The sequence below is a fragment of the Phascolarctos cinereus genome, unplaced genomic scaffold (genome assembly GCF_003287225.1).
Source record: "Phascolarctos cinereus isolate Bilbo 61053 unplaced genomic scaffold, phaCin_HiC Scaffold_4;HRSCAF=312, whole genome shotgun sequence".
Classification (NCBI taxonomy): domain Eukaryota; kingdom Metazoa; phylum Chordata; class Mammalia; order Diprotodontia; family Phascolarctidae; genus Phascolarctos; species Phascolarctos cinereus.
In genome coordinates this window covers 655,262,063-655,275,268 of record NW_027555847.1, presented here as the reverse complement: position 1 = coordinate 655,275,268, position 13,206 = coordinate 655,262,063, and the positions used below count along the sequence as shown (strand labels likewise).

The 13,206-nt window shown below is 42.3% G+C and overlaps 1 protein-coding gene across 17 annotated transcripts in view; it reads right to left on the bottom strand.

The window, feature by feature from the left end:
* The window catches only part of SCRIB (scribble planar cell polarity protein), a 69,444-nt gene that overhangs the window by 35,227 nt on the left and 21,011 nt on the right, over positions 1-13,206 (bottom strand). For 15 of the 17 annotated variants that reach the window (XM_020994779.2, XM_078153850.1, XM_020994771.2 and 12 more), the window contains 4 exons: positions 8,961-9,050; positions 7,682-7,759; positions 711-1,031; positions 221-301 (listed from right to left, as the gene is read on the bottom strand). In XM_020994779.2, coding sequence (XP_020850438.1) covers positions 221-301; positions 711-1,031; positions 7,682-7,759; positions 8,961-9,050 — 570 coding nt within the window. The remainder of the gene's footprint in view (positions 1-220; positions 302-710; positions 1,032-7,681; positions 7,760-8,960; positions 9,051-13,206) is intronic. The other 2 variants (XM_078153856.1, XM_078153852.1) reach the window with 1 other exon arrangement.

Below are 13,206 nucleotides of genomic sequence, written 5' to 3'. Positions count from 1 at the left end.
ACAGAAGCAGCGCTGAAGAGACAGTCCCAGCTCTTACCACCCTGGTCAGCCACAGAGGTTCCAACAGACCTCCCCCCCAAACTGGGCTGGTTCAGCCCTTCAATGCAGCCACACCCCTACCCCATAATCTTGCAATCCCAAAGCAGAGAGAGATAAAGAGATTATATAAGAGCCCATCTGCAACTTTTGAGGGAAAAAGCCCTGGGAGTTGGCCACTCACTGAGATTACTCGGTCCCCAACCTGCAATGTGCCTGCCCGGTGGGCAGCCCCACCTTCAGCAATCCTTGAGATGAAGATTCCCTGGGCAGAAGATAGAACAGTTAGCTCCTGCTCTATACCCCTCACACCCTCCTTTCACACAACTGCATAAAGCATAAGGAACCTCAGGCGCCATCTTTCTCCTTACCTTTACTTACTCAGATTCATTCCAGCCCCACCTTTCCCTCCCTGCTTCCCAGCAGACTAACCCAAGTAAGAGCATTGAGAAAATCTTATCTCTGAATCACCATCCCAAAATACCCTTGGGGGTTGGGGGTGGGGAGAATCCAACGTCACTAAGGCTATTCCCAGCTCCTGACTCAGGACTCAGGCTCCAAGGGAATATAAGAAAAGTGACTGTCCCATTCTCAGCTTCTTCCTCTTTTCTAATCACCTACCACACCCTTAAATATAACCTTCACTCTTATCCCAGCCTTCCATCTCCTCTCACCCCATCTCCTGCTCGGTAGGGTGTGGAGCCTTTGCCACCAGCAATGCTGAAGCCCAGGCCTCTTTCACTTCTGACCAGGAAGGTAGTATGCCTTTGTCGAGGAGGGCCAGGGGTGCTGGAAGGTTCAGGCAGACGAAGGGCACTTCCCCGCCTCTCCCGGGGACTATAGTCATCCTCAGGACGCAAAGGAGTGACTGTGATTGCATTCTCTGGCTCCACCATCCGTTCCCGCCAGACTCTCATCAGTACTGCCCCACCTGCACCCCGAAGTGCCTCCACAGCCTCATGGTGCTCAGCCCCTTGGAGGGTTACACCATTCACCTGTAGGAGGAAGGACAAAAGGGAAGTCAAAGAATAGACACAGAAAGAATGACATATATACATCACCCTCATCACTCTACTGAAAATTTTCAGTCTTCCACTCCAAACATCCTATTGAAATCACACTTTCAAAGTAGCCCAAAGACCTCTTTTTTTCCCTTCCCCTGACACACAATAAACTGCCGCCAAGGCCAGTGGTGTAATGGTTGAACAGCTGTGAACCTAGCATCATGTATACTATATACTTTCAAGAAAATCTCCTGTATTCAGAAGCCCACTGGCCCCACAAAGACAGATATATTTCTCTATGTGTCAACCCATGCCTTTCTGTCCCTAGGCTTTTGTAACAATGTATAGAATAAACTTTTTACTGACTTGTATTCTCAAACATAACTGAGGGGATTTTCCTGCCACAACACAAGAGAAGAAAAGATTTCCCCCCACTAGCAGTTAGGGAGATGAAGAAAAGCCTAATAAGGAGGTTGAGCTGGGCCTTGAAGGAAATTAGGGATATTTAGAGACGAAAGGAAGCAGTACTGTATTATTCTGTGGGACAGACCTGACCTGGAACATTCCAGAGGAAGCAAGGGAATATGGCAAGACCATTTTTATATGGCAATTAAAGAGCAACAAGGATTAGCACCATTAACTTCACAGAAGAAATCCCTTTAATAAAAAGATCTGTTCTATAAAACTTGGACTTAGTCAAAGGGCTGCACTTGAGGACCCAGAGGGCCACATGCAGCCTTGAGGCTGCAGGTTCCCTACCCCTGGATTAGCCAGTTTAGGACACTGTGTTCAGGATGTCATAGGACACAATTCAATTTTTCTATAATCCATAAATAATAACAAAAGAAGAAAAAACTGCTAAAACAACATGCTGCAGCTATCTATTACCAACTTCAATTTTATTCCTGGTCATTATCCTGTCTGCCAATACCAGGAACCTTGATATTTTTCATATTTCTCAACATCTTCATTTTCTTAAGTATAATATAATAAACCAGTTTCATCCAAACTGCAACTTTTTAAGAAGTTAATGATCCACTAGAACAACTGAAACTAGTAAAAGCAAAGATAAAAAAAGATTAAGTGATTGAAAACTCGAGTCAATGACCTCTTAATGACCAAATTCAATGACTTCTTTCAGTCTTCATCTTTGATCTTTGCTTGACCTTGGCCTCCACAACAGTTTTGCCTTGGTTCTTCTATCTAATTAATATTCTCTGCTTTGATAATTGCTTTTCTTCCTCCTTATTCTCCACCTTGCTCAAATACATACAGAGCTTCAGAAATGCCCTCAGTGTTCTGCTTTTTTCTCTAGAGACTATCTTTGGCCTTTGTCACCTGCATAAACATGACCTCCAAATGTTTATCTCCAGCCCTGACTTCTTTTCTGAGCTCCAGACCTGCCTATAGGCATTTCTCACTGTTTATCAGACATCTCCACTCTAATGCTCCACCAAGAGCTCAAATTCAGTAACCAAAACTGAGCTCATGATTGTTCACACAGCCCCCAATAGCAATTATCAACTTGAACAAACGTTTATTAATCACCCAAAGACTCCAAAAAGGTAATGTGCCAGGGAGATAAGAAAATAAAAAAAAGACAGTCACTGTGCCCTTTTGATGTTCATGGTCCATAAGTCCTGTGCACAAATAACTAATATAAAATGACATGTGCAGAAATGGGGATGGGGGTGGAGTAGGAGGGGAAGGGAAGAAGAAAGAAAGAGAAGAGATTCCTGAGATATTTCAAGGATAGAATCAATAAGATTCAAGAAATATCTGCACAAGGGGAGTAAAGTCAATCTCTCTCAATCTTCCTCTCTCTCATGTTGGTCTCTTCCTGGAGTTCCTGGTCAAATCAAGACAACAAGCATTTATTAAGTTCCTACTATATGCCAGGCACTATACTAAATTCTGAACATCTGAGATTACCTATATGTCCCACCAGAACCTCAAAATTCAACAGGTCCAAACGGAAATCATCATCTTTTCCCAAAATCTGCCATTCCTTCCAACTCCTTTATTTCTGTTAATGGTACCATCATTCTTACAGTTATCAAGTTTCAAAACCTGTTATCTTTCACTCTTTCTTCTTTGCCTCTCCAAAACTCAGTTTAAAACTCCTATAATTTTACTGCCTCAATTTCTTGTATCCATCATTGCCTCTGAAGGCCACCACTTCAGGCATATCACTTCTCTGCCTGATCAAAAAACCTTTAGTGCCTCTTGATCTCATTTAGGATAAATGACTAGTCAAGCACTCATCTCTTACAACCACCTCTCCAACATCAGTCTCCCTCACATGGTGTCATTTCCTGACAAACTGGACATTTTAACCTCATCCCAGCTTTCCTTCTCCCATCTCTGCATAGAGCATCCTGTGTGCTTTAAAAAAATCTCCACTTTAACTCTGCTACTTGAACTCTCTCCTTCCTTCAAGGACCACTTCTGGTGCCACTACAACAAAATTCAACAGCCATTTGTTATATGCCTACTAGGTGGCACAATGGATAGACTGCAGGGGTGGGGAACCTGCAGCCTTGAGGCCACATGTGGCCTTTTAGGTCCTTGCGTGTGGCTTTCTGACTATGTCCAAGTTTTACAGAACAAATCCTTTTATTAAGGGGATTTGTTCTGTGAAGTTTGGATTCAAGTCAATGGGCTCTACGTGAGGACTTACAGGCCTTGAGGCCAAAGGTTCCCCACTCCTGGATAGAATGTGGGTCTGGAATCAGGAAGACTTGAGTTCAAATCCAGCCTTAAACATTTACCAGCTATGTTACCTGGACAAGTCACTTAACCTGTCTGCCTTGGTTTCTTCAACTGTAAAATGAGCATAAGAGTAATAATAATTATAACCTTGTGTTGTTTTGAGCATCAAATGAGATATCTGTATTCTATGCCTACAATATAGTAGGCATTGAATAAATGCTTATTTCCTTCCTTTCTACTATGAATGAATGAATGAAGCATTTATTAAGCACTTACTCTGTGTACAGCACTGGAGATACAAATAGAAAAGAGTGCCTGCTCTCAAAGAGCTCACAGTAACACACACTGCAGATTTTAGCTACAAGTCAGATGGAAAGGTCCCATAGTACTTCGGGTGAAGCCTGTTATATAATGTCACTTCCACTGATAAATTCCTATCAGTTTCTGATGCTGAACCATTGGACAGCACCAAGGCTTTGGTGGCAAGAACTTTCCTTTCAGGGTCTTCAATAGCTGCAGTTGTAGCTCCTGCAGGAGCAGTTACCCATCTGCATCTCTAGAGGGGTTGTTTCCCAGCATGATGACAGCAGACACAGGGCTGGAAGCATTGCTGTTCCTCAGGCCCAGGGGTTCACGGTTCAGGGCTGTTTCCATTAGGGTATGAGGGGTGAGGGTAGTCAAAGTGGTAATGGTGGTTTGACTTGTCTTGAGCCTCACCCTCCCTCAGGGGCCCTTCAGCTGGCCAGCTTGCACTTTTGCATTAAATCTTCCTTAATCCCACCCTAATAAATGATCTTTCATTCCTCATGTTTTCTTGGTCTGGACCTCTTCTTCCCTTATCACATATTATCCTGTTTCATATTCATTTATGTACAAGTCAGATGTCCCCATTAGGATATAGCTGACTAGGAGTGGGGGGGGGGTGCACAAGGGGCAGGAGTGACTGTTTCAGGGTCTATTTTTATCTTTAGCACTGGGCAGTGCCCAGCACATAGTAGATTCTTAGAATATTGTTGTTGTTGTTGTTAAATGGAAAGTTATGAGAAATGAAAGACAGGAAGAAAATAACAAACTTGATTTTGGATTTGAGATCATAATGGGATCTCCAGATGGTGGTGATAACATTGCTTCCTTTCAAACATTCTATGGTCCAATGAAACTGGCCTTCATTTTTTTCCTTTGAGCATTTTCAAAGACTATCCCCAATGCCTGCAATGCATTTTCTCCTTGTCATTTTTTTTCTATTAAAAAAATTTTTAATAGTATTTTTTCCAATTACATGCAAATATAAATTTTAATATTTAAAAAAAAATTTGAGTTCCAAATTTTCTTCCTTGCTCCCTCACCTCCACCCTCTCAGACATTTTCATAAGCAATCTGATATAGGTTATATGTATGCAATCATGTAAAACGTATTTCCATATTAGTCATGTTGCTTCATGTCACTCTCTTAGCATTCCAAGTTTCCCTCAAAACTTGAGTTCAAACACCACTTGGTATATGAGATTGTTCCTGATCCCCTCAGCCCTCCAAAATTACCTTTGACCTTTTATATACTCCAATGTGCACATACTGTCTCTCCGTGGAATATAAGCTCCTTCTAGACAAGGACTGTTGGGTTTTTGTCTTTTTATTTGCAGCGTCTTACACACAGTAAAGGCACAAAAATTTGCCGACTGATTCGATGACTCCCTAAGAATTTGGAGACTTGAGTCGGAAGCTTGGGTGAAAGATCAGGGCTGAAGACATATCTGGGAAAAATCTGCGTAGCTTGTGACAGATGGAGCCATGAGAACAGACAAGGCTGCTGAGGGGAAGAGCGTAGAGAAAGGTGAGGAGAGGACTGGGAGCAGGGTCTTGAGCTCTGGAGTGTAGAACTAGCAACAAGAGATGCAAGTTGAATGGGCAGATTTCAACTGGGCTAGAAAAGTTTTCTGATGATTTGAGCTATTGAGAAGCATAATGGGCTGCCCTGGGAATTACCAGGTTTCCCCCCACTAAAGCTTTACAAGCATGGATGACCACTTGTCAAGTATGTTGCAGAAGGGATTTGTGGATTAGGGGGTTACCTACATTAAAAAGTTGGGAAGAGGATAAAGAAGCAGCAAAGGAGAGAGAAAAGCAATCAGAGAGATGGAAATGGGAAACTGCTCCATTTCTTTCAGGAGCACTACCATTCTTCCTGAAACCCTGAAGTAATCTTCGGCTTTATCTCCTACATGCAACTTCTCTTCTAATCCTATCATTTTTCCCCCATCAGAAAGCCTCTTGCATCAATCACTTCCAGAACCTAGACCAGTGCCATACCACCACATTCCTCAATAACTACAACAGTTTTCAACTAGTCTCTACTTTTCCAATTCACCTTACAGACCACAAAAATATTAATCTTATTTAAAGTCCAATTTTATTATAATACTACCCTGCTCCAGAATCAGATTCCTTTTGCCTATAAAAACAGAATCACAGAATCTCAAACTGGAAGGGATCTGAGAAGTCACCTGGTTTGTCCAACCTGTACCTAAACAAAAACTACAACATACATGACATGCCCAACAAGTGGTCATTCAATTTTGCTTGTAAAGCAAAGGTGAGGGGAAACCTGTTAATTCCCATATCAGCCCATTACTCTTTTTAATAGCTCAAACTGTTGGAAATTTTTTCCAAAATAACTGAATCTGCCCCTGCAACTTTTACTTCTCGTTTCTTGTTCTCCACTCTAGGACCAGGCAGAACAAGTCCTACATGACAGTCCTTCAGATATCTAAACGCAGCTATAATGTCCCTAAGTCTTCTCTTCTCCATACTAGACATCTTCCATTCTTCCCACCACTATTAATATGGCATAATTGCATGGCTTTTCACCATCCTGGTCAGCCTTCCTGCTTAGTACTAGAGCAATTTCTCAACAGTCTAAAACTACACTCATTTTTTTGGCTTCCATATCACACTTGTGATACTTAGTGAGTTGATAATCTACTAAGCCTAGCATATCTTTTTAATGAATAGAATGCTCTCCTCCTTACAGTCCCTGGATTATCTGTGTGAGCCTAAGCAAATCACTTAACAATAATTACACTTCTACTGCCCTTCAAGGTTTGCAAAATGCATAGCTCATTAGATAACAACAACAAAAATGACATCTGACATGTAAAAAGTGCTTTAAAGTTGGCAAAGCACTTCACTTATGCTCTCATTCGAGGCTTTCAACAACCTTGTGATACAGGCAGTAAAGGTTTTATCTCCATTCTATTGATGAAGAAACTGAAGCTCAGAGAAATTAATTACTTGCCCATAGATACAGCTAAGAGAACAAGGACTGGAACTCACATTCTCCTGACTGACTCTGTCACTGCATCCACTATGCGACATGACTTCTGAGCCCAAGTTCCTCATTCATAAACTGGGAATAAAAATAGCACCTATCTCACAGGGGATCAAATGATGTATTATATACATAAAGCACTTTTTTATACATAAATGTCAGCTATCATTTTCCATAGGATAGTCAGATTTTAAAGGACTAGTTCATACCTCTTCTATGAATTCTTCCCTCACTTCCCTAACCCAAGAGACCTGCTCCCTTCTCAGACTCTTAGAACATTTGCAGTTAGTACCCAGATCAACAATGGGTTCTCAAACTGTTGTAATGCCTTAGTCTTAACTCTCCAACCAAATCCAGAGCTCCCCAAGAGAAGGGACTGTGTATTAGACGTTTTTGTTTTCTGCAAAACCAAAGCATAACAAAGATGCTCAGGCAAGATTTGATGGATGTATTAAGACACAAAGAGAGACATACCCACAGATATATGATGAGAGACATAGAACATATGCATATGAACATGCAGGCATGCACCCAGTAATATGCCTTTGGAAAGACACGTATACTCACTCATATTCTCACCCTTCACATATATATCATCCCTCACCTCTAGCAGTTTGTCCCCGACTCGAACCCCAGCCCGGGCTGCAGGACCTTCCTCTGACACTCGAGAGATGAATATGCCCTGAAGAGAAGAGAAAAGTGGTTTGGGGAATGTGAAAGACAGAAGCTCACACTTCAGTTTACACGTAAGTAGGAGAGGGAAAGGTTTCAGTTAGCCCATGCCACTGCCACATACCACTCCATCTGATCTGTTTAGGCCCTTCTGCTGGCTTTATTTGAGCAGCCAAAGAGGTAGAAAGATGGGCGGCACTGGAAATGTCACGAAACCAATTTAAGCTCTTGCCTCCTTGAAAACATTGTAAAAATTCTGATTTGTGTACGGAACTCTTAAATTTCTTAAAATTTTTCTGCAAAGTAATGTGTGAATAGCTGTGAACTAAAACTACTGCTAGAAGCAAACTCTGCAAAAGGACAGAAAGCCATCACTTGGAGGTAAATTATTAATTAAACAGGAACTGAAAAACCAAGCAACTGAAAATCCTTTCAGAATAAGGGACCTAATCACTGAACTTTGTTGCTATTGGCAGAGACACTACCACAGCTTTGCTTACTTGTTTTCTTTCACCAGAAGAGAGGGTCCTGGGAATCATAAAGGCAGTTGCTCAAAACATTTTAGTAGATCCTGAATATCAGATGGCAAAACTAAGGCTTCCCCTTTTCCCTGACTGAGAGTGGTCAGGACTAGAGGGGAAGATAAAGGAAATAAGGCCAACCTCCAGGATGGGCCAAGTCAAGATTCAAGGTGAGTTCAAAAAGTAAAAGTTAAAGGTACCACATTATACATACCATAGGCATTTCTTTAGAAGTTGTTCTGAAATACAGTATCCACTCAATATGTTTTTAGGTGCTTTAATAAAATGTAACATTTCAGAGAAAGAGGGGACTTTGTGGCTCTTAAGTAGTATGAAGATTTTGTGGTTACAAGTGGGATCTCAGCAGAGCATGTACCTACCGTGCAATGAATACCACAACTAAGGTATCTACTTCCAAATGATGGCAGCTTAACTCAACCACAAGAAAAGTAAACACCCTAGCCTCAAATTCTAGAGATGAAAATCTAAGTTATCAAGTGATAGCAAAATGCTATAGGGAAAGGGTGAGGGTAAAGGTGAAAAAAGAGAATAAAAGGCTTAGTAGGAGGAAGTAGGGGGCAGAGAACAGAAGGATGAGAGAGGCAAGGGGGTAGTCAAGGGAGGAGGCCTTTGAGGCCCTGCTTGCCAGCCCAAGGTGGGTCACAGATAGAAGGCCCAGGCCTCCCTTACCTCGTCGTCTCCCTTGTATGGGGTGGAGCCCTTCCCCCCTGCGATGCTGATCCCCAGGCCACCTGTCTGCCGCAGGATTGTTAGTGTCAGCTGGAAGCAGAATTACAGGCAGAGGTTACACACAGCAGGGAAACAGTACTGGAAGGGAAGCAAGGTACATATATGTGCATGTGTAGATGTGAGCCTTGGATGGGAGATGGGGCATGTTCAGTGCATTAGCAGGATGGGTGTGAGCAGGAATTTGCATCCTGATAACATGTAATCTATACCTGTAAGTTTAGTAACCACATTCTCCCCAAGTCATGCAGTTCCCTCTCCAGACACCTGTGAATCATCGTGTACTTAATGTTGTCATCTACTATGCCATCAATGGACACAGACCTTCCTCTCCACACCCATGTAACTCTCCCTCTACCCTCCCCTCCCCCAAACCTCTCACCTCGGCCACCCTCTAGCAAGGGGAGTTCTGCAGATACAACAGAACTGAAGGAGAGGAAGTCCTAGGCCTGGGCCTCTCCACTCAGCTCCTCTGGACAATGAACTAAGACCTCCAGGTATCAGTGGGGTGAGCCAAGGGCTGCCAGCACAGAGGCCAGGAGCCCCACAGGGCAAGTGAGGCAAGGGGAGGATGTGGGCAGCAACAGGGAAAGTGGTTGAAGGAAAAGACGAAACAGTGATTTAGGAGTTAAGAATCTTCAAGCAAGGAAGGTCTTCTAGGGAAGAACTCAAAAGTGGTAAAGATAAAGAGACATGAATGGAGAGACTAGAGAGAACAGTTGGAGAGTGACTATGTTTTGGGAGAGGGATACGTACAAGGAGGTTCCCTGAGGTTAAAACAAGTAAACCTGTTGCAGAGCTGGTGATTCATACCTCAATCAAATGCTCACAGTAGTGCGTGCACACACACACGCACGCACGCGCACGCACACACACACACACACACACACACACAGAGTCTCCATTCTCTTATAAATGCTTACAAAACTATAACTCTACTTGCTGAAGTCATGTGGGATTGTGGACAAAAGGCACTTCTGATATGGAATGCCCCCAATACTCATGCACTGCTAAAGTCAACTTTTGTCCCAGCAAGTTCTTAGCTGCAAGATCCCTCATTTTCCCATCTCAGAGACTATACTGGAGAAAACAGAGAGAAGTATACTTATTGGGGAGCTAAGGCTTATAGACCTGTGCTTATTCTCTTATACCCTAGTCTCGCTTTCCCAGATGTGCTTTGGTGATCAGTCAGATGTTTTCCCAGTTCCCTGGACTCCATCTATACTTGCTGGACCAAGACATTTCCCCTCTAATGTCTCCAAAACTCATTTTCATTTACCTTCTGAAATATCTCATCTCTCTCCAGAGTCAAGTACAATGCACAGACCACACTCAGAAAAGGAGACAAATGGGAGCCTAAAGAGTCAAATTCTCCTCAGGACCATCTCCAAATAAGGGGTGGGGGAGTATTAAAGCTAAGAATCAAACAGGGAAGACCAAAATGGGCCTGGAGTCTAGGAACAGATCTAATCCCACAGAAGGAAAAGTTAGTTAACAGAAAGCTCAAGGAAAAGACTAAGGAAGAAGTCAAATAAGCCTTTCCCCTTTAACCTGTTGTGGTATGGGAAGCCAAATACACACAACTGGAGGTTGGGGGGAAGGGAACCTGGGCTGAGAGGCCAACTCTAGTTGTAACTTTCCGAGTTATTTTGCTGGTCAGTCTTGGTAGTCACGGATGCAATAGGTTCTACATGCCAAGCCAATTTTCTACTGACAGTTCTCAAGGACCTGGACACAAACTGATCTTGGGAAGGAAAGCAGGAAACGAGTCTAGGATGGACCAAAGAGATACACATCCAATATGATCAGGAAAAGGGGACAAGAGGATGGGACAAAAGCTTGTTGTCATCATCAAACGCAGAAAATAGCATATGTTGTACTGGATAGGACAGTGCAAGAAGCTTAGCTGGAGAACAGGAAGAAAGCCAAAATCATTCTCTTCTTTCCCACAAGAACAAATACCAAAGGCTTTGATAAACTTGTTCAGCACCAACTCTAGAAGGGAACACCCCATAGGCAAAAAGGTAGTTTCTGGAAAAGTGGCAAGGAAGGCATAATAATTCAGGGAACAGTAACGAGAAGACAAAGAGCAGTAATTATACTAGGAATAGAAAGAGATTTGGATGGGGTGGAGAAAAAAGAAGGTAACTTCAGTGATAGGACAGAAGGACAGTGACCCTATTTAGCATTTTAGTCTTGAGGGATCTATGCTTTCAATTATATAGTTTTGAATATAGAAATGTCTGTATCCCCAATTTACTGTTTATTCTGCTTGTTAGTCTTCTGCTTCTGAGTAGACAAAAATAATTATCAAATGTAAAAGGTGATCTCAGGCATGCTAATATCAGAGGCAATAGGCTGAGAAGAAGACTAAGAGACAGAAAAGTTACAGAGACAAAGAACTTTCTCTTCCCCTCAATCCTTAACCCTTCCTATTCACTGGTCTTCCAGTATGTTTTTTAAACTAAACAAAATAGGAAGGAGGTACGGATGTACAATAAAGATGGGCAATACTCACAGAAGGAAGTATAGGAATATTCTTAAGAATTAGACCCAAATGTGGGCTGGGACTCTAAGGGAAAGAGACTAGAACAAACAGTCTGGGTGAAGGGCCCGAGAAAAGACCAGATAAATGAGAGAAATGAGATCAGCAAGACTCTAACGAAGAAGAAAGAGATCAGGAACAGTACATTAAGAGGGTGACCAAGGAAGCACTACTTCTTCCATACTTTTGCTTATAACATTCCCTATGCTTAAAATGCCCTCCTGACAACTAGCCCTAGAATTAGGAAGACCTGGAAGCAAGCCCTGCCTCTCACACAAATGACTGAGTGACCTTAAATAAATTACCTCATCTTATAAACCCAGGCAATTTTCAAAAACTATCAACGACATGGCAGGTACAGAGCTGCATTGGTCAGGAGTTAGCTATAGTGTTAAAAGCACAGATCTGGTTTTCCTTCTCACCCCCCCCCCCAAAACGGTATTTCACTTACACTTACACACACATACACACACACACACACACACACACACAGAGCCCAGTTCAAATTCTACCCCCTCAATTAAGTTTAGCAGTATGTCCTGCACACAGTGACAATGAATGAAGGAGGCAGTGATACTCTGTAAAAAGCCTGAACAGGTCATTAAGGCCAATCAAGCAGAATTCAAGACTAAAACTTGTAATTTCCTAGCATGTACACAGTTTGAAACTCAAGATTTTCTTATGCTGCATTAAACCATATTTGCCTCTTAACTAGCTGATTAAGCATATGTGACATGAATTTAATTCAGGAAACATTTATTAATTGGCTAGTATATGCAAAGCACTGTGCTAGGTACTGGGGAAGGTACTAGGGTTGGATTCGTTATTTTCCTGCTCTCAGGGAGCTCAGAGACCAGTCTTGGACAATACACAAATACAGATAACTAATTTACAATATTATGTGTTACATGCCTCAGAGAGGAGGCAAAACAAAATGCTATATGAAGATACAGAAGTGCTATAATTGTGGGATCTGTTAGAGTTAGGGACTTGGTAAGGTAACTGATTGGATAGGAAAGGTGATGAAGACAGAGGAGTGAAACACAATGCCAAAGTTTCAAACATGGGACACTGGGTGAATGATGGTACCACTGACAGAAACTGTGAAGTTAGAAGGAGCATTTCTGGGGGGAAAGATGATGTCCTTTGATTTAGACATGTTGAGTATGGTAGTGACAGTGGAGACATTGTAAGTAGTTGGAAATGAAAGTATGAAGTTCAGGTGAGAGGTAAGGGCTGACAACAATTTAGAAGTCATCCACAAAGAGTTGGTCATTGAAACCAGGGGAATCAACAAGATTACCAAAGTAGAGAGCACAGCGAAAGAAGAAGCCCAAGAAGAGACCCTTTAAGAACACTAGCCTTACAGGTTCAAGAAGATGAGGAGCCAGTAAAGGAAACATAGAAGGAATGGCTGAACAGGTTATCTATGAAGACAAGGGAAGAGAAAGTAGCCAGGAAAAGAAAGTAGCTTATAGTATAAAATGTTATTGAGGAAGGATATGGGGTACCAGAGAGAAGTGAAGGCTTTCATGAGGTCCCACTGTCTCCCTAGAGTGAAATACTGCCATTCCTTGGATTATGACAGCAGAATGATGCCAAACAGGTTTGAAAAAGGAATGAATGAGTGGCCTTGCGGACTAA